We start from the raw sequence: 22,994 nt of genomic DNA on the forward strand, positions 1-22,994 counted from the left end.
ATAAGTTCCCCGCCCCCGCAAAAAAAATTGAAACACAATTTTAAAACTCCTGAAAAATTCATGTCATTCCTATTTTTGTCCCCATCGCAACGCGGAAGGGGTGTTCATGTGACCAGAACACGCAACTCATCAGAAATTGTTCAGTTGTGCGGTATCTGGTGAGTTGTATAAAAATTCGTTAATTTGTTACTTCCAAATTATTTTTAAATTGTATGCATGCAAGTTACAAAATTGATATTTTACTAAAAAGTCGTTGATGACTTGAGCAGAGCTAAATTTAATTGAACTTATCAAAGAACAATAAGGTGATATAGTCCATATACATTAGTACCCCGAGAATTGGCCCCCGTGACCGACTTCTGTGTAAGTAATCCCGTCCAAACTTCCATTATTGCTGTTCAGCAAAGATTTCTTCTTTTGTATAGGCTGATGGTGCTCAATTGACAATAAAGTATTACCCTTTGTTTTGGATAATTTATTTCGTACATGTAATCAGTAATACATATACAGTCTGGTAATATTAAGCAAGTTTTAGGTAGAACGAAATATTGTTGTTTACTCTTTTCTTATATATAAGATAATTAATATAATATGTATAATTTTCCGTATTTATTCAAAAAAGTAGAAATTCTTAAAGAACAACTGGCTGATTCACATGAGGATCTAAGATGTTTTGTTAATGTTTACCTCCTGTGTAAAACTTTTTCGAAAATGCTTCACATGCTGCAGCTGGAAACTACCGCAGAGGTCAAACGATGAACAGAAAGTACAGCTTGATACAGTTCAGAAATTGATTGCAATTAAATATCTTACACATGATAAAAAGTTTACCAGACTTTTTTTTACCCTTAATTTTGCAGAAGGAAGTGGTCAAATAACTTAAAATACTTACAATAACTTATACAGACTCGCAAATAGTTTCTTTAGGGTATCCGGGATAAAAATTGGGTTTCTTCTGAATTTTTCCTAAACTATAGAAGAATAATGAAGATGAAAACTACTCATAAGATAAACATATATTCTGAGTTGACTGGCAATATTGATTTTTAGCTCATCTGTCCGTAGGCCATATAAGCTATTGCCATCACTTGGCGTCCGTCGTCGTCGTTAACAATTCTTCAAACATCTTCTCCTCTGAAACTGTTGAATGGATTTGTATGAAACTAAATATGGTTGTTCCTTAGAGTATCTGGCACAAAATGACCGTTTGGATTTGTGATCTGTTAAAAACATGGCCGTTGTTGCTAAAAATAGAACATAGCGGTCAGGCAGCAGATTTTTCCTTATATCTCCAAAACTGTTATGTTTAACCAAATTCAGACGACGTAAAAGTGTTCGCCATGATGAGATCCATCTATGGTCAAATTTGGTTGAAAATCTGTTGACCATGTTGGAGTTATTGCCCTTTTTTTATTTTTATTTTGCTGTTTTTGATGTTGATACTTTCAAAAATCTTCTCCTTAGAATCGACTGTACAGATTTAATGAAAGTAAATACAATTATTTCTCATGGTATCTTTCACAAAATCACCGTTTGGACTTTTGATCCACCAAAAAATACATGGCCACTGTTACTAACAATAGAACATATGGGTCGAAATACAATTTCGCAAATAACTAAAACAAAACGTTGAATTTAGCAAAATTCTGATGAAGTGTAATTTATTGTTCACCTTTGGAAGACGGACCTTCGTCGATGTTTCCAAAAATATGTGTTGCCTGTTGTAGGAGTTAAGGCCTATGAAACAGATTTTTGTCTTTTTTCACCTGTACAACTTGCTGAATCCTATTGCTTTATTTTGGCTATTTATTCCTCAAAGGAAAGCTTATCATAAGATAAACATGATATTCTGAATTGATAGACTGGCAGTATTGAAATTGTTTTTAGGCGGCAATTAAGCGACTATTTTCACCAGTTGCTCATATTCCAATTATTTGTGGTTTCTCTAAGAAACTGTGGGTGTTTTAAGTTGAATGGTGATGACCAAATATTGCTCTGGGCGGCCATTGTCCCACTATTTACCCGACGCAGTCGGTATAGTTTCGCTTTTGACTCTTTGACCTTAAAGACCTTCCATGGAAACGCAAGTCACCTGATCGCGATTCTGTTTCTCAATTAACCAAATACTGATAACTTAGTGGCGTAAAAAAATTGTATCGAAAATTGAAATTGCGTGCCATGAGTTACTGTAGAAAATTATGAGTAAAAAGAAAACAAATTTTACTGCGTCGGCTATCTTTTTGAAATATAGTACTTGTTAATACATGCTTTGATTTCAGCGATAAATATATCTCTTTTTCAGCAATTTTTGTCAAACATAGCAATGAAGTATGATACCGTTACTTACTTAGTTAATTGGGTATGGTTTGCAAGGTGTGCGATTCAGGCTCTTCGAGAGCCTCGTGTTTTTAGGCGGACATTTTACGACCATTTTCACCAGTTGCTCGATTCCATTGATTTTTGGTTTCTCTAGGAAATATTTTTTTTAAGTTGAATGGTGATGACGAAAGTTTATTCTGGATGGCCATTTTCCCACTATTTTTAATACTTGCTTTGATTTCAACGATAGATGGTTTATATTGTCAACTCTCCTGGATTGAATTGTGATGATAAAAATGTCGTAGTCATGGTTTAACTTCGTTTTATATCCTTTTCAAGCAAATGTATACTGGGCTGTGCCCCTCCGATTCAGTTGAATAACAGCATAGGGGTACCCCTCCCAATATTTTTTCAAGAGCTTCTAAAAACACTTTGAAGGCATTTCCAACATTTTACATTGCCTTAGGTACTCGGTTAACTTGCAGCATTACATGCTCTTTTTAAGCAATTTTTGGCCAAACATGTTAACAAAGCATGATACCTTTACTTAGTTAATAGGGCATGATTTGCCAGGTTAGAGTGATTCATGCTAATCATGATACCTTTACTTAGTTATAGGGCATGGTTTGCCAAGTTAGAGTGATTCATGCTAAGCATGATACCTTTACTTATAGGGCATGGTTTGCCAGGTTAGAGTGATTCATGCTAAGCATGATACCTTTACTTAGTTATAGGGCATGGTTTGCCAGGTTAGAGTGATTCATGCTAAGCATGATACCTTTACTTAGTTATAGGCATGGTTTGCAAGGTTAGAGTGATTCATGCTCTTTGGGAGCCTCTTGTTTACTAAGTCCTTTAAGTTGAAAACCAAGAAACTGTAATTTTTAAGAAATGGGGCTTACATAAATATTTTTCAAAGTTTCAAGAGAATGTGTGCGAGTACTTCTGTTTTAGTTCAAAAACAGTGGAATTTCATTTTTTATGAATAAGTTCCACGGCTCTTAATGTTAAAATAAGAAAATTACAAAAATGGAAAAGGAGCTTTCTGCTCACATAAATATAAATATCCAATTCACCAAGAATTCATTGACATTGCTGCAAGCATTTTCCTGTTATAGACCAAAAATGAAAAATCACTCCTGTTAAAATTGAAACAGAGCTTACATGGTTGAAATAAAACAATTCACTAGAATTTCATAAAAATTGGTGGTAGCTTTTCGAGTTCTTGTGTAAAGTATGAACCATAGAGGCACATATATTACATAAAATACAACTCGTCTAAAAGATTGATTGATTGATTAATTTTTTAATGCTGTTTAGACTAGCATAAATAATACATTTTGAATACCCGCATGTTTTGTCTAATTTGACTGAAACAGTAACACTATTAGTCACTCTTTTCTTGATCACTATATTATTACTGTCATTATGACACAATATTTTGATCAGCTTTAAGTTGTAAGTTGTTGCTTCATATTTATACTTTTAACGATACCTTGTTCCAAGAATTAAACTCAATATACAGTACTTAATAATTTACATTGTGTAGTGTATAAATGCATGAAAAATAAAAAAGAAATAAAAAGACAGAAGTAATAATTGATCTGTTTATTTTCATCACCTTTGTAACCATCAACAATAGTTTTTTTTTTTTGCTATTGGAATCAAGTACACAACAGATACATGGTTATACACCCATCACTAGTAAAATTCATTTTTAAAACCACCAGCATTTCATTATGACTTTTCATATGAATAAAATATGAGTAGGTTCTAAATTATCCTTCCCTAAATAAAACGGTAGTCCTATCTTTAGATTTAAAATCTCTACACAATCTATCACTGAAGGTTCTCGAGAGTTTTCTCTAACCAGCTATTTCTAACTTCCAGGATCAAGCAAGAATTGATTTCTTGAAGGAGTGGAAAGATCAGTGAATTGTAAGAAAAAGGCAAAAGCAATTGAATATCCTATTCCATGAAACAAAATGAGAAGTTGACTGATCAAAATTAATCAACATTAATGAAAAAAAACTTAACATAACAAAAAATAAAATTTTAAATGATACAAAGTTCCAAATCTTTAACATGCTAGTACAAATTAATTAGTCTAACTATTAAAATAGTTATAAGTTCAATCATTTCAATTCAAATGATTGTTAATGTAAATCATAAGATGGTAAACAATAGTTGTGATAAAAGCATGCAATTTACAAAATCGTTCATCAGAAATACACAGTAGTACATGAATGAACAAAGCAGAGAGTGTCGACTGAAAAACTGAAAAAGAAACATTACCAATGTAGCATTACTTCAGTATTACCCTGGCTATGTGCCATTTCATTTCAGACTAAATATTCTACCACAGGTATTTCATGACAAGATGTGTGAATGTTTTTTTTTATAATTTCATGACTGATGTTGATATAATGCTGGCTAGAAACTTCAACCACAGGGAATTGTCTATTAGCTTCTGTTACTGCAAACCTGTAAAAAAATCAAAGAAATATTTTAACAGGATGAATAATAAGTCTATTTCTGATGAACACAAGTAGCAATGCATTTTGTGCTAAACATGGTCGGATAAAAAAAAATAGTCCATTTAATATGATATTAAATCATTTCTAATATAAGGGCAATCATGATTGCCCATCAAATTCCTGTTTTGGTTTTAATGTACATGGATTACAAAAAGCATTGAAGATGTTACTTTCTACCTAACATAAAACTGGAATTCATTAGTTTACATTGTTATTCCATACAAAATTGGTAGGGGATGGGGCTTAATGAATTAGCACAGAAAATTGCCTTTTTATGACTTCTTCAACATTTGATAGAATTTTTATTAAATGTGAAAGGTACAATAAAAGATTGCTGTACATACCTTCAGAGATTTTGTGTGGTTCTGGATGTTGTGTGGGAGGTCTTGTCTGGAAACCTGGAGGAGGATTCTGTGTCTGTGTGGGCCAACCAGAATCTAAAATAAGTAATCAAAGTAGAATGTAGCTGATATCTAATGACTAATTATACAAATACATGTCAAATCAGTCAAACTCTTAAATAATACAGCAGGTACACTTCATGTAGGAATAGTTTATCTCAAACTTGTATAACTCTCAACAAAAGAATAAGATGATATGAAAGAACAGAATTAATTGAACAAGGGCAATGTGGATTTTTCCTATCTAGCTTTGAAAATAAATAGGGTTTTACCTAAGTTTTTATTACATGTATCTTTAATGTCCACTATTTCTTCCGCAGATATCAAAAGTAACTCTTCACTAAAGAGCTCTTAACATAGTAATCTTTATTTGAATTCAAAATAAAATCAAAATTACTTTTTGTGGTATATTTGCCTTTGATTTATATGTTTTTATCCAGGTAAATTGACTTGATATATCAGTATACTTACTTCTGACTGGAAACTGTTGTACAAATGGCAATCTGTGATTTTGGCTCTGTCCTTCTAATTCTGTTAATTGTGTGATAGACTTTAACCAATGTGGAGGACAATCTGAACCTGAGTAGAAAAAAGGAACTCATTAACATATATCAATTCAACTTTAACTTCAAAGAGAAAAATAAAACAAAAAGAAAAAAAAACATGATAAAACTGGACTTGGACCTAAAAATGCCAGAAGCAACACACACAATACTAACAAAATGATACATACAATGTACATGTTTTATGTTGTGGTACCTCAAGGGGAGATATTTTAAGTCATGAAATTCTAAAGAACACTACAATCTCTGAACAATTACAAAACAATATCAAAAACAAATTGAACAATTCTTTGAAAATTTAACAGTATTTCATTAGTAAATTTTAGTAATAGGCTTGTAAAACAACTTTATATTGTCAAACTCAAAAATAAATTTGACCAGTAATGTTTTCTTTCTCTACAAACCTTTAATGTATGTAAACACTTGTAACTTCCTTTTCGTTATGAAATGGATACTAAAAATGACCAGTGGTATTGAAATCTTTATTCATTTGTCAGCAACTTGTAATATTTTCTGAGTCCAAATTAATGACTATGTCATACAACAACTGTGTCAGGTAAATAAACAAATAACTTTTCTCTGGATTACAACAGTGAAAAGAATGTATCTAAATAAGGGTTAGCTAGCAAAAGCAGGCTAATCAGAAAACAGGAATGCCCCTCCCAAAAAAAAAAAACAACAAAAAAAAAAAAAAAAAATGGAACAATGGAAGTTATTTTTTTTGTGATTTATAAAGTGATTATAATGGAAAGGAGCTAAACTAGCTATTCTGCAAAAAAATTATTAACAAACAAGATTAAGTTCACCTGAAAGAAAGCATTTCAATATGAGACAGCTTTTATCCCATAACATTACAGAAGTAAATACAGCTAATTACGTGAAGCCAAAGGGAGGGAGGAAAATATTAAAATTGTGGGTTTTGTTAGTTTAAAAACAAATATTTCAGCACAGATTTTAAATCATTTAACCATCAAAAATAATTAAAAGAGATAAGAATCTTCAAGGGTAAAAACCCAAAACGAAACCATCAAACTTTACACGGGAAGGACTACATATTCAATCACAAATTACTTCCTTAGGTTCAGATAAATTTAATATACTCAGAAGAATACCAACCATCTGAGAATGTTCCTGAAGATAAAATGGCTGGATCAAACAACATCCTCGACCCATCTAACTTGTTTGTCATACACTGTCTTGATTTGTGGTCTGCAAAATTTATGAACAGTCAACTCCAGGAAAATTTATTCTGATCGCAAATATCAGTTAAAATATTGAACCATTGAAAAAAAATAATAAACAAATCTATGAAAAAAGAACTATGATATTTCAAATGAAATGATTTACAAGTACATTGATAATATGAAAGTCTTAATAAATGAATTTGAAAACCAATGATCATTTAAATAATGAATTGATAATGCATGGATAGTATGGTTTCATGCCTTTAAGAAGCAATAGGGTATATAAATATTATAGGCAAAAGCTTTGGAGCTGACTGCAACATAAAAATCACTCACAAATGTAAAAACATACATACAAAACAATCAACATCATACAGCGCTAAACACATATTTAGGGTAGTTAAATCTGTTATGTTTAATATCATTCATTCAAAGCTTTTTTTTTTGGTACATTTACAATAACTACATGAAAATACTTGGCATAATGGACAGCTATTCAAACTAGAAAGACTGTTCAAAGATAGGTGATCAGAGTTATATCAGTCGGATATGTTAGTATAACATAGGACAACATTCTACCTCAACAGGTTTTAAATGACTCTGAAACTCAGCAAGATTAATATTGAAAGCAGTATCAATCCAATGCAAATAGATTTAAGATCTTTTTTCCTCCCATACCAAATTACATGTATGCATCAAGATAATTTTTTGTGCTTTCAGATAATGAACTTATTAACCATTGCACCAACTACAGCACAATAAATGAGCAAGATTGACAGTAGAATACGGATGATAGCCTGTTTATTGTGGCTTCCTATGTAGTAGATGCCATAATGGAAGAGATATTTTGAAAAGTCTCATGTGACACATGACAACTGTGTATTCAGCAAGTGTTGTTTATAGTGCAATCTACAATCTCATCATCAACAAAGACTTCTCTTGTGTAAACACGCTGCTATTGTATGTACAAGGTTTAAGACAATGTTTCAAGCTTACAAATTTTGTTAATAAGGGTAACAACAAAATTACCAAACACTTATCTGATTCAGATATAGAGGAATAGTTTATTTTATTGTAGTTTCCTTGTTTTTTGCCTTTCTAAAATCATTTTCTTTTACAATAGCTCAAGACGGCCTTTAAACCACAATTTGACATGTGTATTGTAAGTAGAATTTGTTAAGCAAAGAACTATCATATATATCCAGTGTTCTAGGATTCCTATTTCCCATTACCTGGGGCAAGTGAATTTGGGTCAGGGAAAGTTAGGTACTTGGTAACACTTTCCTGTGGCAAGTTGATTTTATGTGGATTTTTCCCCAGGAAACCTCAATTTCTGAAAAATCCTAGAACACAGATATTAAGAGGCGACGCATCAATGTTTCTTAATATATGGTATGAAATCCATAAATGTTAGTGTCACTTATTTTCTTTAGACATGAAACTAAAATATCAGTTTATAACTGCTACATACTGATATATTAGTGAGATATGAATTCAATGAACAGAAAAAGAAAAAAAACTTTATGAGAGTAAAATCTTGATCAGTAAATGCAGATGAAAATCAGCTGTCGGTTTCCCAAAAAATTGCAAGTTTAAAATTTGTTGTAGACTATGGTGTTATTAAAGGGAAAGACCATGTTGTTGTGAACGTCATAAATATCGAAAGTAATCTGTTCAATATTCATAAAAATGAAATTGAAACAAATTAATTCCTTTTCTTAATTAATAAATCGAGATTTATAATTAGGAAATTTGAATTTCCCATGCCTATGGGCGCCACCATGACCGGTTGAACTGTGACGTCACCGAGTCGGTTTGTAAAGTGAAAGTAAAAAGTAATTGATTACGATGTCAGAAGAAATTGCCAATTTTGGACTTTTCCCCTATAATTTCAACCCAAAATAAATAGAAGAGATTGAGGCACAACATGTATAAGCAAATGTCAGACATCATCGAAGAACAACGGGATTTGCAGACAGATGACTAGTATTTGTAACGAAAATCGTATGGCTACTTCCGAAGAATGTTCATGTTGCCTGTAAAAAAAACCTTTTAGAACATTTCTCTTTTATCATTTGTGCAACTGTAAGCTTGACAAGTCATCGTGTTTTGGTGATTAGATAAACATGATCGTAGAAATATTTACGGAATATTCTTTGTTTACATATTATTTGCAGTATTTGTATCAGAACCAAACCGACTTAGTGACGTCACAAGCCAATCGGAACCTATCGGGGAAAATCAATAAAAATCTGGCTATGATCTTCCTTCAGATAGGAGAGCTCTGCAAGATGGCTATCCCCTTATATTTCAAGGATTTCGAACTTTGCATAGCCTCGAGCATTTTATAAAAGCGCATTTTGCATTAAAGGTTACTTATTTTTGTTTAAGTGGGTATGACTTATCATAAGAGCTCAACTTAATGCAAAGGTGGTCTTTCCCTTTCAAGAAAAGTGTATTGTGACCTAATAACTTACAACCAATTTAACACATGATTTTTTCTGAAATCAACCCAGAGGACTGTAGACATTTATTTCTTTAATATTTACAACCACTTAGAAATCCAGAAGAAATTTTAAATATCTGTGCTGGCTAAAAGTACGTCCTGATATGTTTTTGTATTAATATTGTATGAAGACTTGTATGGCAACATCTTGAATAATCTAATCCCCATCATTTTGACAAATTAAGTGAATAATAAAAGAGTAGTTATGTACAAATAACCATCAGCTAATCATAACTCTAAACTTCCTTAGCTGACAATAAATATGCAGAGTGACCCTCATTATTAAACACATTCCATATCATACCTATCAAAGTACTTTATTGAAATGGCATAAATAACAGCTGGCATTTAACTGACTTCCAAAACCATTTTTCTTCTACAAATGAAGTCATTTAAGACTGGAAATGACCTATCACTATCAAACCCATTTTAATCTCTTATGATTCAAAAACAGAATGCTCTTGTATATATTTAGTTGCAACATTCATGCATCTCCATCATGCTTTCTTCAATTGCTACATATCATATATACTTTAATGGCAGGTGTTTATGATGAAAAGGAAATATTGTAGCTCTTGACATGCACCAAACTTACTGTTTTGTGTTGACTTTTGTTGTGTATTACCATTTGACTGTGGGGGACCACCGAAGCTTATGTTTATATTTGGTAATAATGCCCTAAGACCATCCTGCCAGTCTTTGTTATATGTTTCAGGATGCTGAAATTAAATAAAATATTCTATGCAGAGCTGGAATTAAAGGGTAAATACTTACTAAATGTAAGTTAAAGTTCTACTTTGCTAGAAGAAATTACTTCCACTTGCTAAAATTTGCTCGTGTAATTCTATATGCATTATAAGTACAGTCCAGAACTAACCCAGATCAAATTTATTTTGGCAGTGAATCAAACAATAAAATATAACTGGAAACAATGGAAAAGTGGATAATCCTTACACAACTGTTTTTAAGGTTATGTTTCTCTCCAATGCCAAGTTAAATGTAAAAAAAACCCCTAACAACCTGAACCCTTGAAAGTTCACAACCAATATTATTGGCTTTGTCATTTTACCATCACCATCTAACTTCTTAAAGATTGTGGTCAATTTGGCATACCTAATAAAATGTTGAAGACTATTTTCATACACATCTACATATGACATCCTAACCTCCATATATAGTATTATCAGTTCAGGAGTAGTTGACATCACAAGGATGTTCCTATATGCCTGGAAAACTTTGCTAGAAGTGGTGTAATAAATAATGCTACTAGATATATTTTACCTGTGAGCTGGTCTGTGTTTGTTCTCTTCTGTTTGACATCATTGAAGGGTTGGGTTGTAAAAAGCCCATCATCCTACTGCCGACTAGATCTGAAAACAAATACACAAAATTTCAAAGAAACTAGAGACAAAATTATGATTGCAGTAATACAATTTGTATTGGTGTATTTGAGAATTTCAAGAAGGCTTATCAACATGCAACTTGATCATCAATTAAAATTAATACCTATTGACATGCCAGTGGAGAGAAGAAAACAAACTGACCAAGTGCATGTAAAGTCTGCCTTATATTTTAAATACATTAAAATTTGTCATTTATATGACTTTGTTTAACATTTATGCCAAAATAATTGTCCTCCCAAAATCAGAGTATTTAACTATAAAGCTAAACAATGTCACACCCCACCACACAGGACATTTTCACTTTCAGATCCCCACTGTTCTCATCAGATACACCAATTTCAGCAACGTACACATATTAAACAGATTTAAAACAAATTTTAAATGTTATTTTACAGCAAAAAACATGTCATACCATTCTGTAGGAAGGCTGGATGCTGTACCGGTCTTTGATGTTGCTGTTGTATGTGACTTAACGTAAAACCTGAAACATTTCCCAATACAGTCTTAAGACCTATGCGTGTATGCTTTCTACTTTTTGTCTGTATTTATCCTGAAGTTTATTGAGATGATATAATCTTAATCAATTTACTGTAATACATAACGTTAACTTTGTGGAAAACATTTACACTGGTTAATAAATACAATGACTGAAATAAAGGAAATACATCAATATACATAATTATAAGGTCCAAGTTTTGTTGTCAAGAACATAGGATTCTGTAAATGTTCATCAATTTTTGTTTTCACTAACCTATGGGATATTGAAAAATAAAACTTTTTGGATAGTCAGTTTTATCATAATTAAGCTGGAGTTTAAAAATAAAAGTAACCAATTAAGTCAGCAATTTGTTTGAAGTGAAATTTGGATAGCGATTGTAAAATTTTGACCATTTTCATTAAGGGTAACTTGGAATGCTTTTATTGTAAATTCCAACAGAAATCTACCTTATGGACAAGCATAGGTAGTTAGTGATGGGTTATTGATAGACCAATATAATATGTATTTACCTGGAGGAAGATTCTGTGGTGCGTGTGACTGTCTCTGATCAAATCTCTGAGTATTGTTCTGGTGATTTACATTTGTTGTAATGTTTTCTTTTTCAAGTAAATCTGCCAGACCTTTAGATGACTCATCCCATGGATCAAAACCTTTAACAGACAAACATACATTGTACAAAAAGTAAAGATATTTGGCCACTAATTACCAAATTTAAGGGGTTCAAATTAGCATAAGTCTGAGGTCCAGGACCCCAAATTTCTGAAGCAGATCACTGATATTTCATTAACATAGGTACTGGATCTACTATACAGAACATTAACTCTTTATTGTGGACCTTTATTTCCATCTAGTCCACTTTTTATTTAGGATGCAAAAAAGTCCTGAAACTTCAACACTTAAAAGAGAATCTGAAACCCCTGAATCTGTACGCATTTATCTTTAAACCCACCCTGATTAATTGAAATTATCTAAAAACAGGGATAATTTTAAGAGGTCATCAAACAAAGCAGTAGTTGGTAAAATCGGAAATAAATAAACAGTAAAAAAAGAAACCTAACAGTAAAATCTGGATTTCAATTAACAGAATTCCGCTAAAAAGCAAAAAAGATCATCCCTGTTAATAGCAATAATTATAGCTTGTAAAAATAAACCATTTAAAGATACCCTTTTTTGTAATTCTCCTGAGTATGCTCATTCAATACTCCTGCAAGGTAAACAGTAGTCAACGACAATTTTATGGGAAAGTGTCAAGGAAGTACAATTGAAAGTAACATGTATATGTAAGATTATCTATCAACACGGACTACTGTCATACTGCTTACTACAATATAACTATGTCTACTTTCCATGTAGAGGAGGGCATTATAAAACATGGACATTACTACATGGTCCTCAATTCTCTGGAGATACCGAAAACTAGGACTGTTTACAAACCTGAGTGGATTTTCGTCCTAAACTCAGAAAATAGTACTGTATAGACAGTCATAAAGCTACTTTAAGATTTTTTTTATTGAGAATACACCGAGTACAAAAAGGCAATATTTTTTACCTAAATCATCATCCTGTGATTCACGAGATTTTGATGTAAAACCAAACGCGGCTTGCCAGTCTGTACAACTAGATACCTGTAGTGACTCAGAAATTTCTGTAGTAGGTGGTATCTCAGGAACTTCTGTCAAAAAAATAATCAAACAAATGCTACTTCAACAAAACTGCATGGGCAAATCAGGGATAAAAATTAATTGTCGCTCAGAAGTCCATGGCTACAAGATTTTGAGCTCGGCTACCAATTTTTTTGGTAAAATTTAGTTGAACATATAGAAAATATTAAATAAAAATATGGTCTGGGCTACCAGCTTGTATGTCCTAATTTTTACCTCTGTAAATATACTTAAAGCAGCTATCTGGAGTCACAAAATGTATTTACCCTGACCTTAATTCACAGGTAGTGAATTTCATACAAGTGCTCATTCAGATATGTAAATCTACCTTAATTGCGCATTTTGCTACTTAATTTCTTTTCGTACAAGTGCATGTATATAAAAACGTATTATATAATTTCAGTTATGCAACATTTAATAGGTGATTGAAAAATCTGCACAAATGATTTGACAAGAAAACTTAGGATGTAAGTATATGTACATTATGTTCAGTAAAAATGAGATGAAGAAGTTAATAGATTTATACCAATCAGCCATTCACATACCTGTTTGTGTAGGAACTGGAACTTTCTGATTTCTGTTGCCATAGAAGACATTTCCACTAAATAATGAAAGACTCTGGGCAGGATTATCAAAAACAACTGTTTTTACCCCAGGAACCCCCGAATTGACAATGCGTGGTTGCCCAAGTGGTTTTGTAGTTTGTTGAGGAGGTGATGTATGCTGAGGGTCTGTTGTTCTGTGTGTGCCGTTCAATCTGTCTGTTAACTGTGAACTGTTTCCACTACTGTTAAATCGGTCTGTTAATGGCGGACTAAAATAATAAAAATTATATCAATTATTATATGGATGGCCGTTAATTATCCAATGTTTCCTCTGTAATGCATTGTCATAGTGTAAACCCAGTAATATGCACATCAAATGAAAGAAGACAATTTAGTATAACTTAAATATGTGCATGTATATCTCTTAATTTTTATTACTTAAACATGTAACTTTTTGTCTATCAATACAATAACAGCAAATAAACAATAAATAATAAATTAGTAAGGTTTCATTTGATAAAATAACATGTACAAGTTCATCTCATATTTTAAAACAAATGTTTCAGAATGGAAGATGGAAAAAAACCTTTTTACCTGTTTTCTGACTCTTCTTCGGACTTTGTTCTAACTTTACCATTAGGTCTGTTGTCTATCTGTTTGGTTTTATTATTTGATTTGGTCTGTAATGATGGCCATGCATCTTTATTACCAGGAGGAGTACCAGGACTATGATTGGACATAATTGTAGGAGGCGTTCCCTGCGATTCAGGAGATGATGACGTTGTCACTGTCAGTGGTGATGTATCTTTCTTTCTGAGAAATTAAAAAGGGCAAATGAAATATTTAGGTTGCAAAAAATAGGTATTTCACATATGTTTCAGCAAAAAGTTTTGAAGAGATGTCAGTTGAATTTGATATCCAATATAGCATTTTTTACAACAGTTATTGCTTTACAATTAAGAAAACCTGGGTACTGTTCAAATAGTGATTGAAGATACTACTCACTCAAAATAAAAAAAAATGAATTAATTCTTATTCACAATTAAGACACAAAATTATTGTATGACCTGTATTTTTTGGTACAAAGTACAGTGATTTATGGAGCATTTTACATGTCTCAAGCGTACCTTGGAAACCATGTATTTTGAACTGACATAAGGATAACTATATACCCCTTGAGCTTTGAAAGTCTTTACAAAAATTAGGAGGGACATAATTCGTACAGTACATACCTTGTAGGAATGGGTTTACTGCTGGTTTGAATTACATGATTGTTCACAGAATTCTGCATGTTCATGTAATTCTCTAGTAACTTTTGTTCATATTCTTGATGCTTCCTGAAGTAAAAATTCATACATTCAATAAATAAATCATTTGAATAACTACAAGGTAACAATAAGAGAATCCATTATTAGGCGCCAAATGAAATATTCTGATCACATTTTCCTATTAGTAAATTTAAACTGTTCAATGAAGTCCCATATACCTCATACAATGGTTAGCATCATGGACAGTTGATCGATTACTATTGCTTATGATATGAAAAAAATAAATACACAAGAAAATTTGAATTGTACTTGCTAATAGCATGTTTTGTTAACATGTGATGTTTGAATAGAAATATACTGACCATCTATAAATAAGAATTGCCTAAAAATTTTACATTTTATAGTTCTGTATATCTATTGATATTCAATAGTTTCACAAGTAGGTGGCAGGTAGCTATTTTGAAGTCCTACAATTATATTGTAACTGTTGCAGCATATTTAACCAAATTTAGCATTGAAGTATATGGATAGGTATCCACCTACTCTTAAGATTTATAGCTGGGTACTCCTGATATTTTTGAAAGCCCTGGATATTTCACACCTTGCTACTGCTCAGTGTTATTATCAACAAACAAGTCTTTCACACTTGAAATGGAATACATATCAGCAAAAAACCTGGTATCAATTTTAATTGAAATCTATAATTACCCTAACTGCATCTCTTCTTTGGTAAAACTAGCAGCTTCTTCACCGAGTTCATGTAAATACATACAATCCTGTAAGTTTAAAATGATTCACTTGTAATTGGTAACAAAATTTAATAGCCAAACATAAGGGCACAAACACTGACAATATTACAAACAGAATGGCAATTCAATACATTTCTTTTATTAATTGCTGTATTAGACTCTTGATATGACCTTCAAAAGCTTACTACCATAAACCATAAAAGGAGAACAATGTTGAATATTTAATTTTGAAAATAAACAGCATGTATAATGTAGGGTCAGATAGTCAAATTAGAGATTTGTAAGACCTCATGTAAGTTCTCATTATATGGGTTTACAATCTGCCTTTAAATCAAATGCATCACAACTTGTGAATTATAAACCTGCAAATTGTGTATGATAAATTTAATTTCTTAATATGAAAGTTAGTCATCAACCTACTTCAATGTTCAACTATACTCACTTGTTTCTGACACTGGGAACCTTTCAAAAAATGACTACAATATTTTGTAGTACCTAGTGATGCCTTCAGCGTTCGACCATCTATGTGTATATTGTTCACAGCTAAAATCGCTTTTAATGCATCTTCTGATTTATTGTAAGTGACATAAGCACTAGCACTAGGACCCTAAAAAGAAAATATTGACTCATTACACAGAAACAGACTAAATTAATAAGTCAGATGTTTACATCAAATCTATTAGATGGGACTACAGTGCTTTCAAAGGAATAATTATATCACTGCAGCATTGAAGGCTATTTAAACCTTACATACTGGTAATATGTATTTTAATTTCTATTCAATAAATACTCAAAATTTGCCATCTATTTTGCATAAACATGTATCAAATCTGTGACCTCTATATAAGTATTTACTGATTCAAATTAACTACCATAACTCAAATAAAAAACAACAGTATGATTTTTTTTTAAATAGGGACTAACCATCATTTTTTTTCTCTTCTAGTTTTTTACAACAAACATCCATCAAAATAAATAAACAGACAATAAGTATTTTTTTAGACTAACAAATAAACAAACCTGGGCACCAGCATAAGATGTACTCTGATTTATCACAACTTTATGAATTTTCCCAAATTTTCCAAAATATTCATGTTTCTTCAATGTTTCTGGGTCAGCTAACTTTTTAGACAACCCAACAACAAACACCAAATTTCTTTGTACAACTCTGCAAACCAAAAAAATCAATGTCAAGTCATTGCCATCTTCAATATAGTATTCAATATATTAGACCCAAGTTACAATGAGGTAACATTAGAGAGGAAGTAAATATACAATACAAAAAAGAAGCCTAATTATAAAATCTGGACCTAAAGAAATGTAACTTTTTATGACAGAAAATTTAAATTACAAAAACTGTGCCTGCACCTTAATTTCTTATATATCATTACACATACATGAAAATTTACTTGATCATAACATGTTTGAAGTTATTGAACATCTCAATTCCCTAATAAACTAAAAATGACATCTTTTTATGTTAAAACCTCACCTGACATTTGCCAAATGTTTTCTGTTTTCTGCAGCCTTCTGTTTTCTTTGAAGATCTTTCTGCTTTCTTTCCTTTTTTATTCTTTGGAGTCTAATAAATAAATTTAAAGTAACTATGCATCCAAGTAGTCAAAATATCATTACATGTTTTGGATAGAATTTCCTCTTCAGTGAAATTGACTTCTGGTAAATGATTTAGAAACTTTGATAATAAATGTTAGTATAAATATCAACTGAAACAATTCTACACCTTTTCTAAGTAATTAAGGATTGTTTGGACATGAATCAAGGCTGGATAAAAAAAGCACTTCCGATTTATGCAAATCTATTGTAACATTTCATGGAAATTTTAATTGAAAAGTTAATATTGTCATATATGTTTCATATAGACCCTAGAAGTATAGCATATATCTTCAACATTAACCACTACTTACTCATCCTCTGTCAATGGTTTGAACTCCGCAGGATCTTCTGGATATTGCTACAAAAAAGCCCCAAAAAAATTACTTATAATATTAGTAGTCTTAAGAGATCATTTCTCATTTTAGAGATCAATGTTCAAAAGTCTTGTCAAATGCACATTGGAGAGAGCAGTTCCAATAAAACATTTAAGATGCTGGGGAAGCAATTTTAAGCCAATTATACATTTCATTAAATTTATCAAGAGCTTTGACATTATGGAATGCAGAAAAAGAAAAGTTAATTGACAGAAAATTTTAACTAGCTGCAATGTTACCAAAATTCAAGAAAATAATGACTTAAATGAAAGTAATCTGATCTTAAAAATTTGTGCAAATTTGTCAGAATAATTAATGACAAGTTTCCCTCTGATATGTTTAATATTAAAGTGTCATAAGTAACACAACCATTCATGTATAAATTAAAAAAAAAGTGTCTTCCCATTTCCTTATGTGTTTTGATGGGACTGCCATAAATATGTCAGATTGTTTCAATAAAAGCATGAAAACAACCGTTACATTAAAAGAAATTAGTTTGTGATCGTATGGCATTAATTATTTATCTGTACCTTTCTGCAGGCTGGGCAAAGACCATTTTCATCTGTTCTGATTCTATGCCAACAAAATCTGCAAATCTGTAAATGAACAATTTACACTTGATTTTGTAACTTAATTTCTAACATGCATAAAAATAATATGTATTTGCTTACTGTTCTGGGATGTAATAACCACAGTTACTACACAATTAGTTGAAATTTCTCAGCCACTAAAAACTGTCACATTTTATCAAAAGTCCCTTAGTTACTACAAGAACTCATTACCATATTACCAGTGCTGAAGATATTGTGCAAATTAGCATTGACCATTGGACAATGTCAGTGAATAAATCTTTAATTTTGATGTTAATTCGACTTATATGACACTGTTCTCATATTTACTTTTTCAGATCAGGCCCTCCAGGAAAGTGAATAAAACAATGCATTTTTCCAAATTTAATTCTAGGTCTTTTTCCCCAGTATTTAATCATAAAAAATTTCTAAATGTCACTACCCATAAAAAAGTGCTATGTATGATGTTTGAATTTTTCCTTAGCATATAAACACTTGCCAAATATGGTTGTAGACTATAAAAAAAACCATCTGTTCGTGTATGCTGGCTCGAAAGTGCACACTTCAGAAAAAAAAAAAACGAAACCCAAAACAATACAACATGTATAACAAACGAACAACCAAAAAGATACAAATTATATCAGAAAATAATGTAGACCTCACTTGCTTAACTTCCAAAACAACGTAAAATATTTGAAGTTACTTAGACAATCAAAGAAAACCAGCTGACTTGGATTAAAAAATCATGTATCAAAAAAAAGAAAAAGATGTTAAATTGCTTTTACTTTGTGTTAATGCATTATTATTATTAAATTTTTCAGTCTCTTCTCTTTTGCTTTTGAACATGTCAAAACAGGGGTGTACTGTAATATGTCTATCACAAGACATGGAAATAGAAAGAGCAATCAAGGGAACCAAGGTTATAGTGGTATATGTAAAGAATGTAAACCTGGGACAAAGACCAGACATGGAAAACAGTTTGTTTGTTGTTTGTTGGGGTTTAATGTCCGAGCAGCAATATTTCAGCTATATTCAGACCATGAACATGAAATTGATGATAAAATGAACATGAAATGATGATGAAATGAAAAAGAGATGGGACACAAGGACAATGGGGTCAACAAATTTTGATTGCCACTGGAAATAGGGAGAGGTGGGTTGGGTCGGGCAATTTAGCCTCCTGTGGCGGAGCCCTATGGTTCCTACGCCAGAAAAATACCACAGTAGGGTTCTTTAACGTGCAAGGAACGTGGCATCTTTCCCAACACAGTGCACCACTATGGTTTGTGGTCAGGTTTTCTGTATTATAGACTGACAACCCCAGCATGTAACATGCCACGAGTACCCCATTCCACCACCTGGGGCACACATCCCAGTTGCTCTGTGGGCAGAGCGCCCTAGCCCCCAGCTAAGGTTCTGAGCACTATTTAGTTGCCTTTTACGACAAGCTTAGGGCTGTTGCAGGCCTATTCTTTTAACACCCGGACCTGCACGGGGCGACATGGAAAACAGACATACACAACAAATAACATACAGTAACTAAAATCATACATACAAAGTAACAAATAAGTTTTTAGACTTGCATGTAGTTACTATGGTACAATGGTTACTTACCTGATACCCACAGGTACATGGAAAGAAATTAACATCATCAATTTCTAATGGTTCCATACACAGTGGACACTGAAAAAGATATTGTTCATGTATTACTCTTATCATGCTTATTATATAATAAAAATTTCAGAAGTGTAAATACTGAACATGATAATAAATGAGAGATACAATGAGAATACACATCCATTCAAATTCAATCAGATAATTGCCATGAAACCACAGAAAATATCATTTTTGCCATGAAGCCACAGAAAATATCATTTTTGTGACCAAATGTCATACCAACCTGTCTAGAGAACCAAGCCACTCAGGTGATCAAATTTTAAATATGAGAAGTGTACATACCTCTACTTGTTCCTCTCCAGCCATTTTATCTTCTCTTTAAATTAAAACCTATTAATAAAAAATCCCAGTTCATTAGGTTCAGAAGTGAGTTAAATATTAAGGTTCAATACACTGAGAAAAACATGCATGATATACAGTGTTCTACTCCCACAATTTCCCCATTTTTCACGATATCACATTAAGTCACAAGGGCCAATGTGAAATATTCAACTATGATTTGATTTAACCAGTCAGCCACTACACAAATAAGGGATATGGACATATGTTTTTTTTTTCAAAACAGTTTCAGGTTTCACTGGTCTCATTATATGTTTAAAATGGGAGTTAGATCTCCCGATTGAGATGATGGGAGACAACCTCTGTAGACAGATTTTACCATCCCTCCTTGAAGATCACATAAACGTATGTGTATATAGAAAGAAAAGTCATATGATTTTGTAAAAATTCTAGATGTTTATGAAGTTCTCTGTATTTGTAAATCATTCAGCAAACATGTTATTTTTGTGTAAAACCCCAGGGGGCTTACAGGTTAACATTGTAAACCACCTAAAATCTGAAGTCCTTTGCTGCCAAATAATGGCAAATCACTAATTCTTTCATTACCAAGAATATGTCAATGCAAGTCTTCATAATTTACATAATTATAAAAAATTGACGTTTGAAGTATGTGACCTTGTGAATTTAATGATTTGCATGTGAATAAATGTGTAAAAATATATTGTATTCTCTTCAAATCTACCTGTTAGATTAAGTACATGCATTTTTTGGCTAAATAGAGGAGGGAATGTGGAAGATGCTCCTACAAAAATATTTGGCATTTATCCCATTAGACACATATCAACAGACTGCAGTAATTACCACCAAATATTAGTCGAAATAGGAGAACACAATAAACGTATAATATTTTGACAATGCAACCATCTGACATGAGACCATTTTGTGGTTCAAATCAGAGGATATTAATCAAAATGAAAGCTGGAAAGTGGGGAAACCAGTCTTCACTATAACAGTCATCGAACGGGCGTATCGTCGATTCGGGCCATTTATGAAGATTAGTCCACGAATGATCCACATAAAAATATGACAATCTCTAAATAAATAACCTTATGAACTGCTTCACATAAAAATAAAGTTTAAATAATTTTGTATTATGTCTTAATCTTACAAATTTCCCCTTCAGAAATATACTGATGACAGAAATATTGCTCTTGCGCATTAATTTAACGCAATCAGGTGCCCGGATGTTAAAAAAATCTCACCGAAATCTCGCTTTCAAAATCAAAGACTTAAGTGCGTTTCTATATATTTTAGACGCTTGTCATAGATATTAACCTTGGTCGTACTAACTAACAACCGGAGAAGATAGGAAAAGAGCTGAGTTGAGCAGAGAAGCCTGAAAGCAAATGGAGTGCCAGATTTATATTTGCCTTACTTAGTATGGTAGATTTTATGATTGCTAAGATATGTACAAAGTTTCATTGCGAAAAAAAAATTGCTGTGAAAATTACATCTATACATTTTTTCCTACATGAAGTCAGCACGTTAATCACCAAACAAAATTCGGTTGTGATAGGATTGAACCACGGAGACAGATGACAATATAAGACCATGTTCATTTAAGGATTTAAAAATTATATAACTGAATAATAATATATAAGATTATGGTAATTTCAGAACAAATATTTCAAAATAATTGCTGTATGGTTTTTCCTTATATTTTCCAATTCTCTTTTCCTGAAATCCGGGCACTTCGAGTTCTAGGAGATGTAGCGAAGTGGCGCTATATAATTGCCTTTGGTTAACAAAGATATTTCAAAATCAGTAGCACCTATCTTCTTTATTAATAAAAAGTCTTCTTTCAAACGATTTGAACAGATAATCCAGAGCATTTTAAATGACAAATGTCAAGCATGGGCTATGATGTATGTATCAATAATGCTTAGACTTTGAAACAATACAAAGTTACAATTAGTCTGCATAAAACCAATAGAAAGATAAAAATATAATAAAATACATATCTTTTAATCAAGTTTAAGCCGATACCTCTGCAATCTAAACAAAATCTGCACGTAGGATATAATAACACTCCATTCTACTTTCTGTTCAGATGACCTTTTCAGAATCCTCAGGGTTTTCTTTTTAATAATGCTTTCAAAATCATGAAAGATGAAATGTGATTGGCTGATGAGAAAGGTCAGCAGAATAGAAAATAGAATGGAGTGTTGTTAGATCCTATACGTGCAGTGATTGAATGAAACAATTGATAGGTCTAACTTTAATTAGATTGGATACCTCTGTAAAATGAAATTTTGAAAAAAAAAATGGAATTAGCTAGCTTTCAACGTGTATTCCTAATCTTCCGCGATATATAGGTATACATTAAAGGAAATAAAATGTTATAAGCAGTGTTGGGAATATTCCGAGGAAAAATCAAGGGACGTGGCACACTGCCTTAATTAAAATGGGGATGTATTCTCAATTGAATGTTTTCATACAGTACAAAGAGGGAGATCGTCTAGAACATGTTGACTATGGTGAGGACTTCTTCGCGACTCTATTGTACTTTTTTTTCATAGCGATATCCATTTTAGCCCTGTCCCAACATATGAATTTCTGACCTCTGTATTAATCCCTTTTAGGATTAGCCTCTGTATGTCTTGTTTCGCTTTCACCTTTAACTTATTTTTTATGTTACTTGAGTATATAGCGGCAACTCTTTCGCTGTACCTGTGTATAATGGCATTTTGGGGTCAGTTGTGCTCCTACAACGCAAGAGGTTGGAATTCCGTTCCTTCATCTTGCCAGACAACCTCTAGCATTGCTTGAGTAGGGCCAGCTGCAGC

At 32.1% G+C, this 22,994-nt stretch overlaps 1 protein-coding gene across 6 annotated transcripts; it reads right to left on the reverse strand.

The window, feature by feature from the left end:
- Positions 1-3,912: 3,912 nt before the first annotated feature.
- On the reverse strand, positions 3,913-21,368 carry LOC148609636 (CCR4-NOT transcription complex subunit 4-like). 6 transcript variants are annotated; one of them, XM_088540597.1, is made up of 21 exons: positions 21,317-21,368; positions 20,152-20,199; positions 19,807-19,875; positions 18,154-18,219; positions 17,561-17,607; positions 17,128-17,217; positions 16,656-16,803; positions 16,078-16,242; positions 15,595-15,662; positions 14,851-14,955; positions 14,213-14,431; positions 13,619-13,887; positions 12,962-13,081; positions 11,922-12,062; positions 11,326-11,394; positions 10,792-10,880; positions 10,106-10,229; positions 6,937-7,029; positions 5,729-5,836; positions 5,201-5,293; positions 3,913-4,803 (listed from the first exon to the last, which is right to left on the reverse strand). In XM_088540597.1, exons 2-21 carry the CDS (start codon positions 20,173-20,175, stop codon positions 4,793-4,795), a joined length of 2,118 nt encoding a protein of 705 aa, XP_088396723.1. In that variant the 5' UTR covers positions 20,176-20,199; positions 21,317-21,368; the 3' UTR covers positions 3,913-4,792. The 6 variants fall into 6 exon arrangements, with proteins under 6 accessions (XP_088396723.1, XP_088396722.1, XP_088396725.1 ...); XM_088540596.1 differs by having other exon boundaries at positions 12,962-13,084; XM_088540599.1 differs by lacking the exon at positions 11,326-11,394.
- Positions 21,369-22,994: the final 1,626 nt, after the last annotated feature.

Source organism: Perna viridis, chromosome 8, assembly GCF_037379345.1.
Source record: "Perna viridis isolate PV_CMFRI_1.1 ecotype Kerala chromosome 8, ASM3737934v1, whole genome shotgun sequence".
Classification (NCBI taxonomy): domain Eukaryota; kingdom Metazoa; phylum Mollusca; class Bivalvia; order Mytilida; family Mytilidae; genus Perna; species Perna viridis.